Source organism: Plecotus auritus (genome assembly GCF_963455305.1).
Source record: "Plecotus auritus genome assembly, chromosome: 2".
In the NCBI taxonomy this organism is placed as follows: domain Eukaryota; kingdom Metazoa; phylum Chordata; class Mammalia; order Chiroptera; family Vespertilionidae; genus Plecotus; species Plecotus auritus.
Window position 1 is genome coordinate 33,262,798 of NC_137771.1, and position 21,089 is coordinate 33,283,886.

The 21,089-nt window shown below is 40.0% G+C and overlaps 1 protein-coding gene across 2 annotated transcripts in view; it reads left to right on the top strand.

The window, feature by feature from the left end:
• NDC1 (NDC1 transmembrane nucleoporin) overlaps nt 1-16,543 on the top strand; it is a 61,583-nt gene extending 45,040 nt beyond the window's left edge. Inside the window, exons 17-18 of one of the 2 annotated variants that reach the window (XM_080655940.1) lie at nt 10,241-10,401; nt 14,046-16,543. In XM_080655940.1, the coding sequence (XP_080512066.1) occupies nt 10,241-10,401; nt 14,046-14,109 (225 nt within the window). In that variant the 3' untranslated portion in view covers nt 14,110-16,543. Of the gene's footprint in view, nt 1-5,957; nt 6,076-10,240; nt 10,402-14,045 lie in introns of those variants that run through there. The other variant, XM_080655939.1, reaches the window with a different exon arrangement.
• Nucleotides 16,544-21,089: the final 4,546 nt, after the last annotated feature.

The following is a 21,089-nucleotide window of genomic DNA, read 5'->3' on the forward strand; positions in this document are numbered from 1 at the left end:
TGTCTCCGCATTTTGGCTGCTTCCCTGAGTTGATAGAGTGGCTTTGTGTGCTAGGTGTCCTAGAGGGCCCAGTAGCTCAGCCTCCCCAGTTACCTGAGGTGGACACCCTTGGTGCACCCCTTTGTGGGCTGTATGCACAGTCTTGTTGTAGTTAAGCCTTGATTGTTGTTGGTATCACTGGGAGGAATTGACCTCCAGGCCAACTGGCTGTGAGGATCAGCTGTGTCTACACTGGGAGAACTTCTGTGCTGGAGACACCCTTATGAGGCAAGACTTGCTTCAGTGGGGCTTTGGTGCCCCCTGAGTCTGCCCCCTGAGTGTGTCCCTTATGGATCTGAGGAGTTGTAATCTGGATGGTCCTACTCTGACCCCTGGGTATACTGGCTCTTGGATCTCCAAGGTTGTGCTAATTTAGTCTCTGCCTGAGGCCACCCAGCAGGAGCTACAGAGAGATCTAAAGATTCCTCTTCTTTGTTTGGGTTTTGGAGGTGCCCAGATGAGGCCCAGCTATGAAGCAATGCAAGCTGCTGTGGGGCCTTGGGCCTTCTTTTGGATGTTCTGGGTCTCTCTGACTCAGCTGCAGTTTGTTAGGTAAGTTTAGATTTCAAAGGACCAGGCCATTCATATGCAAAAGCCTCTGCGCACAGCTTGGATGGGACTGAGTCTCAGGGCGGAGCAAACAGCAATGGCTTCCTGTCAGCCCTGCCCTAAGAGGCCCCCCGGGTCTCAGTGTCCCTTGGTAGTCACTGCAAGCACCTCTGAGAGAAAGCCGCCCTCGAGTTCCGCCTGCTGCCAGACAGTCCGGTTTCTCCCCGTATGAGTCTGGGTCCCCAGAGTCCCGACCGGAACTGGAGTTCAGAGCAGTTGGGAGCTTGTGTCTCCCTCTGGATTGAAAAAGCCAGCTGCGTACTCAGTTGCCACCCCTCTCTGCGTGCGTGCCCCCATACCTCTGCACTTTACTTCCGCAGGTCCTCTGAGTCTCAGTGTGCTTTTCTCTTCCCTTCTAGTTGTAGAATTTCCACTCAGCCAGCCTTCCTGTGGGTCTGGATGATGTCCGTTTTGTCTTTTAGTTGTAGTTTTGAAGTTGTGCCAGGCCGCAAGTTCAGGTGTTTACCTATGCCGCCATCTTGGTTTCTACCCTCTGTGTTTTTGAAAATACATTTTTTATTAATTTCAGAGATGAAGAGAGAGATAGAAACATCAATGATGAGAGAGAATCATCGATAGGCTTTCTCCTGCACATCCCCTACTAGGGATCGAGCCAACTGGGGCATATGCCCTGACCAGGAATCAAACCATGACCTCCTGGTTCATAGGTCGACACTCAACCACTGAGCCACACTGATGGGGCAGGATGGGTGCATAGTTTTAAATTAATAGATCTTTTAAGTCCTAGACTTAAAGGCAGAGACATAAACTGTATACTTCTTTCTTTCCAGTAGGCTGCCTTTCCTGACTTCATCTTGGATGATATGTTTTATACCGCCTAGTAATATTATTTGTATGTCAGATGAGAAATATAAACACTGAGTGCTAGAGACATTTAGGGATAGGTAGGGCTGGTGTGTGCAGTAGCGGTTCTGGAGGAGGTGATATTGAACTACACTTGAAGGATAACAGTTGGTGCATCTTTTGGTCTTAGGAGGCAATTTAAGATATGAAAACATGTTTCATTGTTCCTTTCTTTATCTCAATTCATTTTACCTCTAAGTCTTACCCATCAAAACTAGTGATTTTTCTTTTTTGCTTTGAGTCCTCTTTGTGCCCATTTTCTCGTGTGTTACTTGAGACATGTATATACACATGAATAGTTTCATTATTTGTCCTCTTCTCCTAGTTACCTTTCTCTAAAGAAATAATTTCCTAGTATTTCCCCACAACTTTGAATATTTGGCTTGTCTAACTGCACAATTGGGTAACTGATTTGGGCATATTTTTGGTACTCATTGTGTAACTTGTTTTTCATCAATCTGGCTGTGTAGTTTGAAATAAAATGACAATAACAGCACAGTGTTTTATAGTCAACAGAGTTATTTCATATTATTTTTGATCTTCATGACTATCTTGTGAAGTAATGAAGATGGAGGTATTTTTAGCTCTCCTTTATAGACGAGGGAGGCTCAATAGTGCAGTGACTTTTCTTATATACCCGTCTTGTAGGTGGTAGAGCTGGGACCTGACCCCCAAGCTGATTGCAGGACAATAGCAATGTACTAGACCCCAGGGAAAGCTGCAGATCCATATCCCTTATTCTCATTGTGGGCTTTTTATTTTCTCATGAGGTTCTCTTCAGAGAGGTGGTTCTACCTCTGGAACCATAGATTTCAAACTTTTTATTTTTTATTTTTTTTAGTATTTTTTTTTTAAAATATATTTTATTGATTTTTTACAGAGAGGAAGGAAGAGGGATAGATAGTCAGAAACATCGATGAGAGAGAAACATCGATCAGCTGCCTCTTGCACACCTCCTACTGGGGATGTGCCCGCAACCAAGTTACATGCCCTTGACCGGAATCGAACCTGGGACCCTTCAGTCCGCAGGCTGACGCTCTATCCACTGAGCCAAACCGGTTTTGGCGGATTTCAAACTTTTTGAACCATGACCTGCAGTATGTTTACATTAGACTCAGATGTGTATGTGTGTGTAACAGAAATAATAGGTTCTTAGAACAGTGCTTACCTTTACTATGTATATTGTATTCTGATGTTTTCCATTCTATTTCATTTTTTAAAATGCTAGTTAAAACTGAATTTATTTCATAAGGTTCACACTGCCCTGAAGAGATAGTCTGTACCCAAGTTACTTTCTTCTCACCTCCCCACCATAAGTATTTCTAATTCTTGTTCATAGTTGATTATGGGTAGGTATGATAATGAAAACAATCTGCTTATTTGATTGTAGTTATTCATACCTTGGTTAGGAAGGTAGGAATCACAGACTTGTCAAACGGTCAGGTCCTGTTTACTTTGAAACAGGAGTTGGAAAGGAGAATGCTTTTGAGGGGCAGAGTAGTAGGAGGCAGAGATATATTTTTGAGAATTGAAAGGAGTAAAAGCAACAAAGAACAGGTCCAGTAATTTGGTACTTGACTTCTGAGGGTAAAAACTGTTCCTTGTGTGAGGCTATGGCATCTCATCTCTCCTAGGCCACATCACAGTGAGCCTTTTTATCATATGCGGCAGTAATCAGATTTTGCAAACTACCTTACAATCATTCCTTTTCCACCCCATATCCTGAGATTGATTAAAGTGAGTAATTCAATGTCCATATGGATGGATATTTGTTCCACACCTTGGCACCACAGTTCCTTGACTTCCTTCTCTTTGTTACTCTTTCATATACCCTTCAGTCTCATCCATGGCGTTACCCGGGCCTCATTATCCCCTGAATTCGCCACCTCCAAAGCTTAAACTTCAGGATTCTGTCTTCTAAGCCAGAATTCTTAAATGTTTTTGTTCCAAAAGATCCCTTTGAGAGTGTGATGAAGCCCCTGGACGTCAGAATAATGTTCTTAAATGCATAAAATAAAGTACTTAGGGTTAGAAAGGAAATCAGTTATATTTGAAATATAATTATGAAAGCATTAAATTTGTAATGTGTGCTTTTTAATCAATGCATTAAATAACAGGACCTATCAGTAAGTCTAATAGCTATTTTCACTTCAAAATAATAAGATGAATGGTATTTCAAAATAACTGCAAAAGTGGTAGGGATATGAAGATATTGGTGATTTCTGTTGGTGACAAAGTCACAGGAACCACTAATGCTGTTGTGATTTGTTGCTTACAATAATAATAGAAAGACATGCTAAATTTTAATTAGAATTTTGTGAAGATAAATATGGAATTATTTTAATTAAAATTTTCTTTATCATTTTTTAATCCTCACTTGAGGTCATGCTTATTAATTTCAGAGAGGGGAAAAAGAGAGAAAGATAGAAACATCAATCTGAGAAACATCGATCAGTTTCCTTCCTGTATGTGCCCCCTACCTAGGTATGTGCCGTGACTGGGAATCGAACCCTCAACCTTTCGGTGTACCGGACAGTGCTCCAACCAACTGAACTACATTGGCTAGGGCTAAATATACAATTTTATCCTAAAGTTCATGCCTCTGAATTTTACCTATAGATCTGTAGACCCATGTAAGGGCCCTTGCTCCAAGCACAGCCCTCTCATATCCTTGCTTCTTCTATTTACTTTGTCCTCCCCAGTGTTTTCACTTCCTTAGACCTTATGTCCATCACAATCATTTTATTACTAATTCTTTCAACTCTCTGTCCCCATGTTTTTCAGTTGTACCCATGTGGCAAAATCCTAAAGCAGTGGTTGGCAAACTCATTAGTCAACAGAGCGGCAAACCGCGAGCCGCAGTTTGCCGACCACTGCCCTAAAGGATCAATCTCATATTCATCAGCCATCAATTCTGTTTGCCCATCCCTCCTGCATTGGCCTTACTGCAGGCCTGTGGCATTCCTGACCTGAATTATTACTGTGGCCTCTTGCCCCTACTAACTCTTAACAGAGATTCTTCATTCTGACTCCAGCCACACTCCTATTCTTCCCATGAGCCCTCTGCTGTAGTAACCAACATGGACTATTCAGTTTTTCCTCCCAAATATGTTTTTTTAACCTTACTCTAACTCTATACCTGATGTCTTTAAATCTTTGATGTCTTTTCTTTCCTTCTTTGCCTAGAACACATTTTTCTCCTTTTGTCTGGCTCTGCTCTGTATCCCCCATCTTAGTACTTTATTGTACTGCGTTTTAATTGTCCATTGACTTTCATTGTCTTTATTGGAGTAGAGGCAGGGACCTTGTCTCAGTAGCATCTGACTGGTACTTGCCTGTCATCAACATCATCTAATATTATTATTATTCTTTAGCAGGGGCAGTTTTATTCCCCAGAAGACATTCATTAATGTCCAGAGACATTTTGATTGCCACAACTGGAGAAGTGCTACTGTCATCCATTGTGTAGAGGCAACAGTGCTGATAAGCAGGAACAGTCCCCATATGTACAGTCCAAAATGTCAGTAGTACTGAGGTTGAGAAACTCTGCTCTATAGATACTTGTTTAATCTCACAGCTGATTAAATACTTCAGTTCTCGTAACCATGGAGCACATTTCTAATAACAAAGTCTGCTCTTGTCCTTAGCATTTGTTTGGGATTCTGGCTTTAGTAGAGTAAACTTCCGTTTCTACTAGGTTATAAGTATCCAGGGACTTTCAAGACTCTGCATAGTGGACATTTGTTAATAACCCTGGTAGGTAAATATGCAGGAGGGAGCAACTGGACTTTTCTCTTTATTTGGCATTTAAATGAGCAAAAAATATCTGTTTTCATAGTATCATCCCTCAGTAGACTTCTGTTAGGGCCAAAGTAAGGCCTTCATGGAATTTTTCATTTTTCCTAAAGAGTATATTGTTCAATAGTATATTATACTCACTGTTTACCCTTTATTGTTTGGGGTAATTCTTAACTAGATATTTGAGATCCCATTTGTATGATCTGAGTCTTTAGGGCAGGAACCATGTGCAGTGTATAAAATGAGGCTCAATAGATACTTGTTCAGTCTCACAGCTAATTAAGTACTTCAGTTCTCCTAACCATGGAGCACATCATTAAATACTGTAAACCAGTGTTTCTTTCTTAGATTTAAGTTAGTCATATACTGTCTTCATAATTTTAGTCCTTTAGATAAATCAGAAGAATGCAAAGAGACAGATACCAGCACTCTAGCCCACCTCTGTTCAATAGAAATATAATGCAATACACATATGTAACTTTACATTTTTTAGTAGTTACATTAAAAAAATACAGGTAAAGTTTATTTTAATTAACACAGTATATCTAAAATATTATCATTTTATCATGTAATCTATATAAAATAACATTATATATATATTTTTTATAGTAAGTGTTCAAAATCTGGTGTGTATTTTTTATTTACAGAATAACTGAATTCAGACCAGCCACATTTCAAGTACTTAAGAGCTACATATGTCTTAGTGGTCACCATATTGGACAGAACAGCTATAGACTTTAATGATGATGATGAAATTGGTCATACAAGAGGAATTTCAGATTAAATCTTCAAATGATAATATTCTAGATATATTTTCCAAAACTCAAGAATTGATGACAGAAGAATATATTTTTAAGGAGAAAAAGGAAATATATGTGATATTCTCATCTAGTAAGTCATTCAACAGGAAGGACTTTATCACACAATGTAAATAAGAACCTGAATCATCCCATTTTGCTAAAAAGTATATGTGACAGTATATTCCTTCATCTTCTGTGATATATGTACACCAAAATTTACTTTATACAATTCATAGTGGATAAATGCTGAAAGTATACAAAGGTGTATACAAAGATGATCAGAAAGCATAGTTAATGGCAAAATGAAAAAAGTCACTGATTTTTTGAATTTGTCTTTATAAGCTTAAGAATGAAATTATTTTTCAATTATGGTACAAAGAAAACGGTTGAACTCTCTTCAACAAAATTATAAGCTGTCATGTTTTTAAAAATACTTTATTTGATGGTACAAATGCAAGAAAAAGAACCAGAAGTAATGATAAGCTAGAATCTATCGGAGATATATTTTCATTTTGAAATCAGTATTACAAGCTGGATATGTTCCAGGTTTATGCATGATAGCTGATGAGTTGCAGTCAAAGGACATTGCCCATTTTAAATGTATATGTCTTCAAAACATAGAAAATGTTCATGTCTTTATTTAAATGTTTATGAAATTATTTTACACTAGAGGTCCAGTGCATGAATTTGTGTATGGGTGGGGTACCTTGGCCTGGCTGGAGATCGAGGCCTATGGGGGGGGCGGGCTAGGGGGAGGGGCCGCGGCCAGTTGGCCCGCTGGCCTTGCCCCCAGTCCAGGTCGGGGGGGGGGGGGGCGATTGGGAGTGGGGCCTGCCAGAGGGAGGGGCCAATTGGGGCCCAGATCGGGCCAGTTGGCCGCCGCAGTGTGTGTCATAGCGACCAGTCGTTCTGGTCATTCCGCCGTTTGGTCACTGGGCTTTCATATATATAGGTTATCCAGTCCTTTTTCTGTAAATTGTAAAATGACTTTAAAAGGGTCCAGCCCTGACCGGTTTGGCTCAGTGGATAAAGCTTGGGCCTATGGACTGAAGGGTCCCAGGTTCGATTCTGGTCAAGGGCATGTACCTTGGTTGTGGGCACATCCCCAGTAGGAGGTGGACAAGAGGCAGCTGACCGATGTTTCTCTCCCATCGATGTTTCTAACTCTCTATTGCTCTCCCTTCCTCTCTGTAAAAAATCAATAAAATATATTTAAAAAAACTAAAAATAAAACAACTAAAAGGGTCCATTGGACCAAGGTAGTAAATGATGATGACTATTTTTACCTGTGTGCTGAGTTAATCAGAAGGTTTATAAGAAGATTGGAAAGAAAATAATTTTTCTATTATGATTCAATGCTATTTAATGTTGTTTAAGTATATCACTGAATACCACCTTCCATACTGCCTAAAATAATCTCCGGTATGTCCCAGTCTTGAGAAATGCTCTTATAATACACGATTGGATTTGAAGTTATCATGGCAGACTGAACACACATATCAATTCTTGTTCCTTCCCCCAAACTCTGCTAATCTACAATAAAAGAACTTTTAAAAAGACATTCTGTATAATAAAAGCATAATATGAAAATCAACTGGACAGTGGAACGATTGGGCGGGGGGCGGGGCGTGCCAGCAGGCAGAGGGAGGGGACAGTGATGGCGGGGGGGGGTGGTGGGGGGGGAAGGTGGGTGGTGACCAGCGGCGGTGGAGGGGCGATTGGGGGTGGTGGTGTTGGCCGCTTGCCGGCTGGCTGGTGTCATTCCCTGATCGGCCTGCCTGGTTGCCAATCCCTTGAGGGCTCCCAGACTGACAGGGTGCAGGCCGGGCTGAGGGACCCCCCCACCCAGAGTGCACAAATTTTCGTGCACCGGGCCTCTAGTAAATCCATAAACAAGAGAAGAGACAACAGCAATAAAATTTTCAAAGCTGGAAAGCAGGTGGTTGAGATAAATGACTTAGCAGTTTCCAGAGGCACATCTGAAATTGTTAGTGGGGCAAGCACCAAGTACCTCTGGAATCAAGGATGAAGATACAGGTACCAAAATAAAGAGGTTTAGGTGAGAGCTGTTTCAAAACCAGTTAGATCTCTAGATTCTCTGTTGCTGGTGCTCCCCACTCACTCCAGTGGTAGTCGAACTGAATCATCTAGAGAGGGTGGGACACAGGGTCTCTGGATTGAGAGAGTCCAGGCACAATGGTGGGTACTGTACTGAAAGCTCAGTAGCTCTGTTTCCCACTTGGCTCCCTAAGCATTGGGGACCAGGGTACTGGAAAATTCCTCTCTGGGAACTCTGAGCAATCCAAGAAGAAAGACCTGAAGTTACTAAGTTGGGTGCTTACCCTGCAGAAGTCCACACAGATCACCTACTGTGAAAGCTGTTGTCAATAAACTCCAACCTTGTACTCGGAGCTCTTGGTCAGATATTTAGGAAGTCCCACTCTCAGTCATGTGCCGAGGGTCACTAGATTCCTGTTGAAGGTCTCTAATGCAGAAGATAAAGAACAAAAAACACAAAGGGGGAAAAGTGTGGAAGAAACTAACAAGCAAAAGAACAAAAATCATTAAAACCCTCAGAAATAAGGATATTATATTCTTGACATAAAAATAGGATGCTAAAATTTAAAAAATCACCTACATGACATAAAAAAGCTCTTGAAATTAAAAACATGGCAGAAATCATCATAATTTGGTTTATTTTGGTGGTTATATCCATTATTAGTCATAGGGTTATACTATTATTTCTTGTCACTTTAGACATAATCTTGCTGTAACAAATTAATACACTTCTCTATTTTCACTTCTGTCATCTCTTTTTTAAAAAATATATTTTATTGATTTTTTACAGAGAGGAAGGGAGAAGGATAGTTAGAAACATCGATGAGAGAAACATCGATCAGCTGCCTCCTGCACACTCCCTACTGGGTATGTGCCCGCAACCAAGGTACATGCCCTTGACTGTAATCGAACCTGGGACCCTTGAGTCTGCAGGCTGACACTTTATCCACTGAGCCAAACCAGTCAGGACTTCTGTCATCTCTTAATGTAGTTATATCATTTAAAAAAATATTTTTATTGATTTCAGAGAGGGAGAAAGGAAGAGAAACATCAGTGATGAGAGAGAATAATCAATTGGCTGTCTCCTGCATGTCCCCACTGGGGATTGAGCCCACAAACTGGGCATGTGCCCTGATCAGGAATCAAACCAAGACCTCTTGGTTCATAGGTCAACACAATCACTGAGCCACATTGGTCGGGCTAGTTATATCATTTTAAAATGATATTATTTACCTTTGGCCTGTAAAGATATACTTAAATTACTTATTCTGTCAACTATAAGTAAAATCTGTTTTACTTTTTTGTTAATCCTCACCCAAGGATATTTTTTCCATTGATTTTTAAAGAGAGTGAAAGGGATGGGGAGAGATAGAGACATTGATGTGAGAGAGACACATCAATTGGTTGCCTCTCGAAACCAGGGATCAAACCTGCAATCCACATACATGCCCTTGACTGTGAATCCCACCTGCGACCCTTTGGTGCACAGGCTGATACTTGAACCATTGAGCCCCGCCGGCCAGGGCAGATCTGTTCACTTTTGAATTCTCTCTCTCCTCACCTATTATTCATAGATGCTTTATCATCTATAATTATAATCTATAATTATAAAGGAAGATAATATAGTTTAGTAAATAACTTTTATTTATGTAAAGTATGAAGTTTTGGCCGTTTTTTTTTTTTGCTAAGTTATTTTAATAAAGGACTCTAACCGACACACATACTAGTAAGCAGAGTCAGATATCTGTGTTTCACTTCCCAGCTTTGCATTTTCAAGGGTGTTGTGAAGTACAGCTTTCTTTCTTTTTTTTTTTTTTTTTCTTTAGAGGAAAGGTCATTTTTTCCCAAGGGGTTGTGAAGTATAGCTTTTTTTTTGTTTTTAAGAGGAAAGGACTTTTTTCCAGGTAACTTACTGGAGTGGCTGAACCTCTACTGCGTTGTTTTTCAAACAGTTTGTGATCCAAAATAAATATAGTATGTATCTGTCTATCTATCTGAAATAGTCTCCTTAATCCTTTGGACTCAGTTGACCTTGGTAGGCTGCTGTAATGTGTTTTCTTTCTTTGATCTAGGCAGTTGACAAGTACTTCAAGCTTCCTCATGCTTCCAGTAAACCACCTCGGATTTCAGGAACCCTTGTGGACACTTCCTATAAAACATTAAGATTCGCATTTAGAGCATCACTAAAAACTGCCATCTATCGAATAACTACTACATTTGGTGAACATCTGAAGTAAGTTTACCTGTTTTGATCCCTGATGGTAGTCCATTTTCAAGAGTTTTCTTGAGAAATAGGTATGAAGTTTATAAAGGCTCGCACATCGAAAGTGTTTTTTTGGGACCTTTGTGATTTCTACTGGGAATTGGGATTTAGACTTTACATTTTAAAATTTGGCCTATCATATAAGCTTTGGTGCCTTCTTTCAAATGGACAAAAAGGGAATAGAAAGTTATAAAAGCAGCAAGTATAATTACATACTGTTTTTTTTACATCAGGAAAACATCCTTCAGGGAGGAAAAAAAGGCAAAAAAAATAATTCTGTTATTGCATCTTGGTCAGCAAACTAAGACTTGGGGTGAGCAGAGTATTCCATAAATGAGTCCTTGGTGCTTTGTGAATCATGCTGGAAAAACAGTGACAGATCACACCTTCAGACACGGAGCCAGAAAGAAAACCACAAATGCCAAGCCTGTTTATAGTTAGTTTCATTGATGTTTATTGCTTTCTTATGAAATAATTTAACTAGGCAGGAGAAGGGATACTAATTCACTGACTAAACTATGTTTTCTCATAGTCATAAATGAACTGTGGAAGACAAGAGAAATTACTCTGTGTTTTCTGTATGCAATCAGTTAATAGTTTAGGGCTTCCTTATTAGAAACAGTATTTTTTTTTAAGATGTTAATATTTTTATTTTTTTAAAATACATTTTTATTGATTTCAGAGAGGAAGGGAAAGGGAGAGAGAGATAGAAACATCAGTGATGAGAGAGAATCATTGACCAGCTGCCTCCTGCACGCCCCACGCTGGGGATCAAGCCCACAACCCGAGCTTGTGCCTTTGACCGAAATTGAACCTGGGACCTTTCAGTCTGCAGGCCGACACTCTATCTACTGAGGCAAACCAGCTAAGGCGAAGCAGTAGTATGTTTTGTTTCACTTCCATAAAACTAGGCAGCGACAATAGCAGGTTTTATGGAACACATTGGTTTTGAGTGGGAGTACAAAAGAGCTGTAGATAATCCTCTATTCTTAAGATTTATTTAAAAAGAAACAAAATCTATTATTGAGTACCTTCTACATCTGATCTCCAATATGATAGCCATGTATGGTTATATAAATTAATTAAAGTTAAATAAAATTTAGATTCCAGTTTTTCAGTCATACTGGTCTTATTTCAAGTTCTCAGTAGTAGCTAGTACTAGGCTACTGTATTGGGTAGCTTTGATACAAAACATATTCATCACTGCCGAAAGTTCTGCTGGACAGTGCTGTCCTAGGTAATACACTTAGTACTTAAAATGTATATATTTTTTTCATTTACTCTTCTCAAAGAGCCTGTGAGGTGTAGAGATTATCATAAATTGTACAGATATGGAAACGGAGGCTCAAAAAACTTAAGAACTTGCTTAGTAGCACAATCCAGTGAGTGTTAGAACATGAACCTGAAATCAGATCTTTCTTACTTTTAAAATTCGACCTTCTGCCCTAGCCGGTTTGGCTCAGTGGATAGAACGTCATCCTGCAGACTGAAGGATCCCGGGTTTGATTCCGGTTAAGGGCACATGCCGGGGTTGCCAGCTCCATCCCCGGTGGGGGACGTTGAGGAGGCAGCCAATGAGTCTCATCATTGATGTTTCTAGCTCTCTCCTCCTCCCTTTCTCTCTGAAATCAATTAAAAAAATAAATAATAGCCCTAGCATTGGCCTGTGGACTGAAGGGTCCCAGGTTCAATTCTGGTCAAGGGCACATGCCGGGGTTGCGGGCTTAATCCCCAGTAGGGGGTATGCAGGGGGCAGCCAATCAATGATTTTATCAAATCATTGTTGTTTTTCTCTCTCCCTCTCCCTTCCTCTCTGAAATCAATAAAAATATATTTTAAAAAATTCCAACTTTCTTTCTGTGTACACCATTAGACTGCCCCTGAGATGTAAATTGCCATGCAGAATACTCTCAGAAAACACCCAACGAATGTAGAGAATGAAATAGATGATAGTGCAAAAACAGGAAGAAGGGGAAAATAGAGATTTCTTGGAAAAGAAAGGGAAATAGATGACTGATAAAAAATTAGGAGAATGAAACTCTGCCTCAGTTTCTTTTCTCTGAGAAGAGCCAGATTTTATATGTGCATTAAAATTGATGAGGTCAGTAGAGACTATTTTGTGCAAATATAGGACAGAATGTTATGGTGGAAAAAGTGTAGAGTAAAAATACTTAGATTTATGTCTGGTTATCATTGACTATCTGTGGCTGTGGGCAAGTTACCTAATGATTTAAGTAACTTGCTCAAGATTTTGCAGGTAAGTAAGTTGCAGAGCCAGAATTCAGACTCCAAACTTTCTGACTTCCGAGTTCTATCTATAGTGTCTATAATCTTAACCAGTAAGTTGTGCTGTCTCCTCTAACCTTTGAACCTTTTCTGCTACAGTTACCCTCCCATGAAAGGGTTATGTTATTCATCCCACTTTGTTCCACTTGTTGCTAATAGATATTCAATGGGATCATACATATATAAAGCCCACACTTGTACATTATATGTTGCTGGGAAATCTGTTATTACTGTATAATACCTAATTTAATCATTTTCCACAGCTCCACCTCTGAGAACCAGGTTTAAATTTGATTTACTGGTTTTCTAGCTTATAACATGTTAAAATTTGAGGAGAAGAGACAGGTATTAGAGTTGGGAGTACTAACAGTAGTAGGAATGAGTGCAGTGCCTGCTCGCAGAGAGAAGATTAATGAAAAGAGCTGCAGACTTGGTGTTTGAGAGAGTTCAGAGCCACTGAGTTGGAGATGACAGCCTCACTAGCACTTAGGTGGGAATTTGCACAAAAATACTTGAAATAGTTCTATTAGAAGTAGCAACATGGTTTAAGAAAGCAGAGATGTGTATGTATGAGAACTTTTAGAATGATGTGTAGCAAAATTGTTATAGCAAGATTCTTTGGCACTTTTAAAAGTGGTGACCTTCAATTACTGGAATTCTATTCTTGAGTTGTGATATATTACTATTAAACATCTAGAAAACCAGAATCTTTCATTGTATTCACTTTTTGCCTGGAAGTTTATACTAGTTTCAGTATATTTGCCCTACTTTTGTCAAGGTAATGTATTTTTGTGGGGGCGAAGGTTGGGAGAGAACTCAATTTCCTCATCCAAGACAGAATTTATTTTCAAAGCGAAGAGTAAATCTAAACCAAAGCTGTTACCTTTGAAAACGATTAGTGGAGTCTATTATGTTTTAACCAAACATTTTAGTTTAAAGGATTTTATATTAAAGGCAATTCAAATACTCCACAACTCAAAGATAATGTTGGAATCTGGTTTAAATAAAATAATAAAATCCAGAAAATCTGTAAGGCTTGGAACTCAGCACAGCAGGTTCCATAGCAGAGCAGGTTAAAATCGATGCCTTCACTTGTCAGTCTTAATTTGCTTTGGTCTTTTAAAAGGTGGAAGCATGCCATTACTGAATGCAAGCCCTCCTCATTAGATTAAGGAGAGTTTTCATCCAACTTTTTCAGAAGTACTAAATAAGTGAAGATTTCTCTTCGTTTTTAATTGTTTTGAAAAATATTGACTCTGTGCTCTGTGGTTCACTTAATATGCTTAATGTAAAATAAAGCTTATGCTTTGAATTTATGTTTCATTTAGTGCTGTGCAAGCATCTGCAGAACATCAGAAAAGACTTCAACAGTTCTTGGAGTTCAAAGAATAGTTAAGTAATATAAACTGTGTTCATTACACTGCTGATACAACTACAGATGGGACAGTAAATGTTCAGCATTCTTGGATCAGAAGAAAATGGACTAATTAGATGCTTCCTTTGTCGTGGTGGTTGCTTTGAAAACTATACTTTAATGGGAGAAATCATGGAAAGAAATTCTCAACAGAATAACTAAAAACGGTCTTTTCTGTACCAGTTGCTTGTTGTGTGTGTGGTATAATAAAATCTTTATTCAGTTTCACAGATGCATCTACGGCAGTAGAAATGTCTCCAGCTTATATAAGCTTAATAATAATTAGAAATTTTTTAGAATTTACTTTTGAGAGGAGTAGAGCCAGTTCAGAAGGTAAAATAGGTTGACTTGACCCAGTCTTCCTTCCTAGTCATTCTGAGAGTTTAACTCTTGTAAACTTGAAATACATAAACTTTTTTAGAGTTGTTTCTGTTTACTAAAGGATTAAAATGGTAACATTGGAGAAAAGTTCACAGAAAATATGTTGTCTAAAGGACATATTTTGTCAATCTGTTAGGTTCTGTTTTTGTTTCCAGAGACAAATTAAATTTGCATGATTGTCCAAAAAAAAGTCTCAATTTACAGATGCTAACTCTATATAAAGGAATGTGGAAAAATTCAGTTCTTAAGTTACAAGATTAAACATTCACATTTGGTTTTTAAAAGACAATCGACTGTCATCTATGAATTTGTGTTATATCATGCTAGTAAACAATTAAGTGTATGACTGTTTTCCCAACTAGTTTTACTTTCTTTTTCTGGAACAGAACATTAAGTGATTGTAGAGTTTTTCAAGTGAGAGAAAAATTTTGCAAGAAAATCCAGGAAACTTTCCCTCTTTTTACCACTCTTTATCTTCATTAGATGAAATTATTTTGTGAAGCTTTTTTGGCCTCAGAGAGAGCAGTCTTCCCTGTGTTAACTGGCTAATTAAAATATATTAGGAAAATCTTTACAGCCAGAAACAACTTAGTCATCAAATAGCAAGTGAGACCAAGACGTCAGAGGGATTACTTGGGAGCATGTTGTATGTACCAAAAGTGAGCGAGGTAATTTTATTTGGAGATGAAAGATTAGAAATCCTACTAGTAGATATCCACTGGACTAGCTTTGGACTGAAATGCTTCCTTGTAATTTTTTTTTCTATTGTCTTTCTCCTCTAGTGTCCCAAAATTTTTTCTTTAGTCAACACAGTATTGTATATGCGTCTTCATTAACATGGCATATATGTCTACAATTTGTCTGATTACTTGATGTACTATATCTTTATTCCCTCTATTTGTTGCCCCTTCAGCCAGCACATGCCAAATTATAAATGAATCCTACTGACCTTTAAGGTGTCTTTATGAGACAGTTCCCCAGTTGTCAGGTGTGTGAAGGATTTAGGCTATTGCCATTGCTTTTTCTTTTCACCCCTGAAGAGGAGTTGATCCCTTTTGAATGTGAAAGTTGAATTTTGAAAGTGGTAGTTACTTACAGATGGCCAGAAAATTGTGGCTAGGTTGGCTGAGAACTGTTGAGTTTTATGTTTTAAAGCCATTGAACTTTTTATATTCCATTCTCTGTGCTTCCCTAGGCTGAGGCATTTTGGGAGAAAAGGACTCTAACCTTCTGCTTCCATTAAAGAATTGTTGTATTTAACCCATTTGATTCCTGAGACTGATGATGGGATGATTCCTTTAAACTATTAGATAAAATGTCTGGCTAAGTTTAGATTTTTGCCAAATACTTTGGGCAAAGGTGTATTTGATGAGCAATGTAAAAATTTTTGAGGTATTCATTCCTGTTTTCTCTCTAGAAAGAATGTGCTTTGTACAAAATATGGGTCACATAAAGTTTGCTTGGTGGGGTCTGGAAACTCCCCCCAAATCTGGATTGTATTTAGTTGGTAAGGGAGTCAGTTCCTTTTCCCCTTTGTGTGTCGATAATCTCCATACCATCTGTGGGGTAGGGTGTGGCTCAATCACCTGTTATTAAAAAGCTCCTCTGGCTCCTCCTGTGTACAAGAGGAGAGAAGCGTTTCCTTTGATGAAGTCACAGCTTGGTTATGAGCCCACTGGTGCTTTAACATTGGCCTGAAGCTTAGAGTTCTTTAAAAGCTTTTCTCTGACTGTCGGTATAAAACATGATTCTTTCAGCTCTTGTAATGTTTGCTTGACGCTTATGGAAGATATAAATCCACAAAACTCTTTCCCAGAGAACCGCAGAACTGTCCTAGAATAAACATCGTACCATTCAGTGGACATGGATAAGCTTCAGTTTGTTACTTTGCTGGATTTGTTTCTTGGTAATTGTTTTGTATGTATTCCTGTAAATATGGTAATCTGTTTATATACTTTTGTATATCACTGACTTTGAATTGGGTAGAAAAATAAATTTACATTAAAAAATGGGACTATTAATTGAAATGTGTATATACAGGGTCAATTATTTAATTTCTGGTGTGTGTTTCCTTGGCCATTTCATTTACATCTCCACTGTTGTTGCTTATAAAACCTGAAAAGGTTTAACTTCTTGAGAAATCTGCCTTTGTCCTTAACCAGACTAATTTGGTGGGTGATCAGTATTTAATGATAACTCTAAGGAGCATGAATTTTATTATTATTTATAAATTTTTAATTATTATTAAAAAAAACCACGTTATTGCTGAAAAGGAGCCTGAATTTTAAGTCTCTTTTCTTCATTGTCTTGGCTTCCTTTCTTCTAAAACTAAACAAAAGAGGCAGGTGCTGAAAGCCATCTTTTAATAGAGGTTTCTTTCCTTGCCAGAATAGTGTTTCTGAACGGATCATATTTCCTCAGGCTAACAGTTATGTCTGTCAACTTTACTTAAATTAGTCTGAACTTCACCTCAAGGTAGTTGAGGTGCTATACTAAAGCCCTGAAATCCCTCTTTTGCTCTCCCAACTCAGTCATCTTTCTTTAAAGCCAAGTAGCTTATAACAAAGATGGCTTTAATTTATCAGTTAACAATCCAGCTAGTCTTAGCAAGCTGCTGACCAGAATCACACTGTGAGAATGGTTTATTATAGATCAGGAGTTACCAAATTTACCATGCATCAGAATCACTTGGGAAGCTTAAAACACTGGGCCCTACCTTCAGAGTTTCTGATTTGTAAATCTGGGTTGGGGCCCAAGAACTTGCATTTCTAACAAGCATTTAGGTGATGCTGCTAGTCAGAAGGGCACACTTTGGGAACCATTGCTCTGTTGGATTTTCTATGGGGTCTCTCAGATGAGTGTCTGAAGCATATGAACTATCACTTGCCATAAGGTAGAAAGCTTGAAGAATACGGTTAGATCCTGGAGGCAAGGCAGAAATGCTGAGAAGTGCTGTATACCAGGCTTTGTGATGGGCTCTGATGGTATGAAGTCAGACATTGTCCTCAAAGAGCTCACCACCTTGTGTGGCTAAAGTAAGTGGAGGCAACCTTGTTTTGCACATAACTATTTTCTACTCATTTACAAAATGGATGTGTTTTGCTATTGCTGTTTCATTGTTGATTGAGCATCTGTTCTGTTCCTAACCTCCACTAAGTGCATCTTCTTCAATGTCCTGGTGCTTAGCCTGTGTTGTCACTTGCATTACTTTGCAGGGTCTGTATGACTCTACCTTGCCCTCCAGTGTTCTTCTCCTTGCACACACACATCATACCAGACACTGTTGAGTGTGCCCTGCAAGTGGTCCTGGTGGCAAAGTAGTTCTGGAAGACCTATGGGATGCCTCTGGCAGAGACACATTGGAAGGTGACCTCTAAATCACAGACCTTTTTCTTTGATAGTCTTTTGAAGATATGTTGACTATTGATTGGCTTATCCTTTTTATCTTCCAGTTTATTAAAAACTGTTTTATAGCTTGAATAAATAGTCCTTCCCTAACTATATTATGATTATTAGTTGCAAGGACACAATCCCACCTCAGTTTAGCTTGAGCATAAAAGGCAAGTTTACCCTAAGGGCACAGGAAAGTCATGGTGAGCACAAGTACAGATTTGCTTCTGGACCTCATGAAGAATCTGGAAAGCCCTCCGGATATCTAAATGGTTCTTCTCCGCTTCTTTGTGCATCAATGCTTTAGTTCTGTCTACTGGCTTTCCACCACTCTTTGCATCTGCTTTCTAGCTCCTGAGGTTATTATAATAGAGACTGAACAACTTTCTGAATGCCAACTAATTTTTTGATTGGAAGAAATGAGCCCAAATGGATCAAGAATCCAAGGGTCTAATTAGGCTTCAGGAACAAGATCATGCAGTATCAACGTGGCTTCTGAGAGCTTACCTTTGTTGGTCAGGAGAAAGTGGAGAGTAGGGGCAATTCCCAGAGCCTCTCAAGAAAGGGAACAAAAATTTGAGTTTTAGAGCCTGCAAAGAGGGATTGATAAATCTCCTTGCTTTGAGTTGGAATCCAAGAGGGCTGCACCCTAGAAGGAAGGATGAAGAGGAAACAGATTGCATGACTGTAGTTGAGTTAGAATTCTCATTAAATGGAATTGCGGTAATCTCTGTTTGCCAGTGTTTCTAGATCCTGAGAGAAGCTATCATATATCCTCTCTGGAGAAAAACAACACCGTGGGCCTCAATTATTTCTACAACCAAATTTCCAAATACAATGCCTGCACACAAAAATAATCAGGCACAGGAAGAGGCAAGACAACATGAATGACAACAAGGAGAGCATAGGGATTCCAGATATTAGGGTTATCAGATTTAAAAATAATTACCATTACTATCCTATCTAATAAAGAGGGAATATGCTAATTGACCATCATTCCATCACAAAGATGGCTGCACCCACAGCTGAGGCCAAGTTCCCATAAGGAGCCTTAATGAGCAATCAGCAGGGACCTGAGGCTATGCCCTCCCCCGCCCCCATGGGGCTTGACAGAGGACCTCAGGCCATGTCCCCCACCTGGCAGGGCTTGACAGGGGACCTCAGGCCATGCCCCACACCCGGCAGGGCTTGACAGGGGACCTCAAGGTGCGCTTCCCATCTGGTGCTGGGCTAGGGGACCTCAGGCTGCTCCCCCCACCCCTGTGCCAGGACAGGGGTCATCAAGGCCTCGCCCCCCACTAGGTGGGGCTTGACAGGGAACTTAAGGCCGCGCCCCCCACCCTGGCACCAGGCTGGGGGACCTCAGGCTGCATCCCCTGCCCCAGGACCCAGCCAGGGGACCTGAGACTGCGCCCCCCTGCCTGGTGGGCTTGACAGGGGACCTCAGGCTGTGCTCCCCACCTAGAGGGGTTTGACGGGGGACCTCAAGGTGCACCCCCAGTGCTGGGTTGGGGGAACTCAGACCACGCCCCCTGCCCAGTGGGGCTTGATGGGGGACCTGAGGCTGCACCCTCTTGCCTGGCGGGGCTTGATGGGGGACCTCAGGCCATGCCCTCTGCCCTGGTCTGGGCTGGGGGATCTCAGGCCATGCCCCCCATCCTGGCGCTGGGCCAGGGGACCTGAGGCTACATCCCCTGCCCGGCGGGGCTTGATAAGGGTAGGACTGGCCGGGTCTGGATCTAGCCCAATGGGGGGGCATGGCTGGGTCTGGGTCTCACGTGATTTTGTGGTGCATGTGGGTGGGTGGGGACTTGACTCTGGGTCCCGTGGTGCGCCCCAGACTCTGACAGGAGGAAGGTTTTCGTATACATTTTACTAATTTTCTTTCATCTCTGATACTTCTATTATAGAGAAAGGGCAAATAGCAATATTAAATTATTTCCTCTAAATCCCCTTTTAATGTGCACGAATTTCGTGCACCGGGCCACCAGTCTATCTATCTATCTATATCTATATATCTATATATCTATATATCTATATATCTATATCTATATCTATATCTATATCTATATCTATCTATATATATATATATATATATATATATATATATATATATATATATAAAGCCAAGCGACCAGAATGACGGGTCGCTATGACATGCACTGTGTCCAGCCAACCAGCCCAATAGGGGGCAGGGCTGGCCAGCCAACCTCCCGCATTTCCTCCCCCCACTGGCTGGCCCTGATCGGCCTCAATCGGCCCCAATCGGGGCAGGCCAGCCAGACCCCACTCGTGCACAAATTCGTGCACCGGGTCTCTAGTGTTTAATAATATTAAAAATGAAATTCTAATTTATTAGAGAACTAGAAATTATATAAACATAGTAGAAACTACACACATGTGTGTAAAGCATATATTTACTTTGAAAAAGAACCATGGAAATTCTAGGACAAAAATAGAATAACTAAAATTAAGAAGTCCATGGATAGATTTGCTACAGATTAGACAGCTAAAAAAAATGACTTGGAAGATCAGAAGAAATCCAGAATAAAGCATAGAAAGTAAAAAGTATTAAAACACAGAACACAGCATGAGACAAGATGATACAATGAGAAAGTTCATAAGTGTAATTAGTTGGAATCCTGGAAGGAAATAGAAATCTTGTTTTTTGCTGTTGTTCATAAAATTCTAGTGGCCTGTTGCATGGATTTGTGCACATTGAAAGGAAATTAATTAGAAGAAATATTTTAATATTGCTATTCACCCTATTTCTATAATAGAAGCGTCAACCAAATTCATGATTAACAATGACAGATTGAAACACCCGTGTGCAATTGGTGCCAGTGAGAGCGTTATATGTATTGTGCATGTGCGAGTCAATGTTTATTTTTAAATTGCCAGTGCATGTCATATGTACTGGCCATATGGTCAGACAAACTTAGCCTTTTATATGTACAGACTAGTGGCCCGGTGCACGAAATTCATGTATGGGTCGGGGGGGGGGGTGTCCCTCAGCCCGGCCTGCACCCTCTCCAATTTGGGACCTCTCGGGGGATGTCTGACTGCCAGTTTAGGCCCAATCCCTGTGGATCAGGCCTAAACTGGCAGTCGGACATCTCTCTCGCAATCCGGGACTGCTGGCTCCTAGTCGCTCACCTGCCTGCCTGTCTGATTGCCCCTAACCACT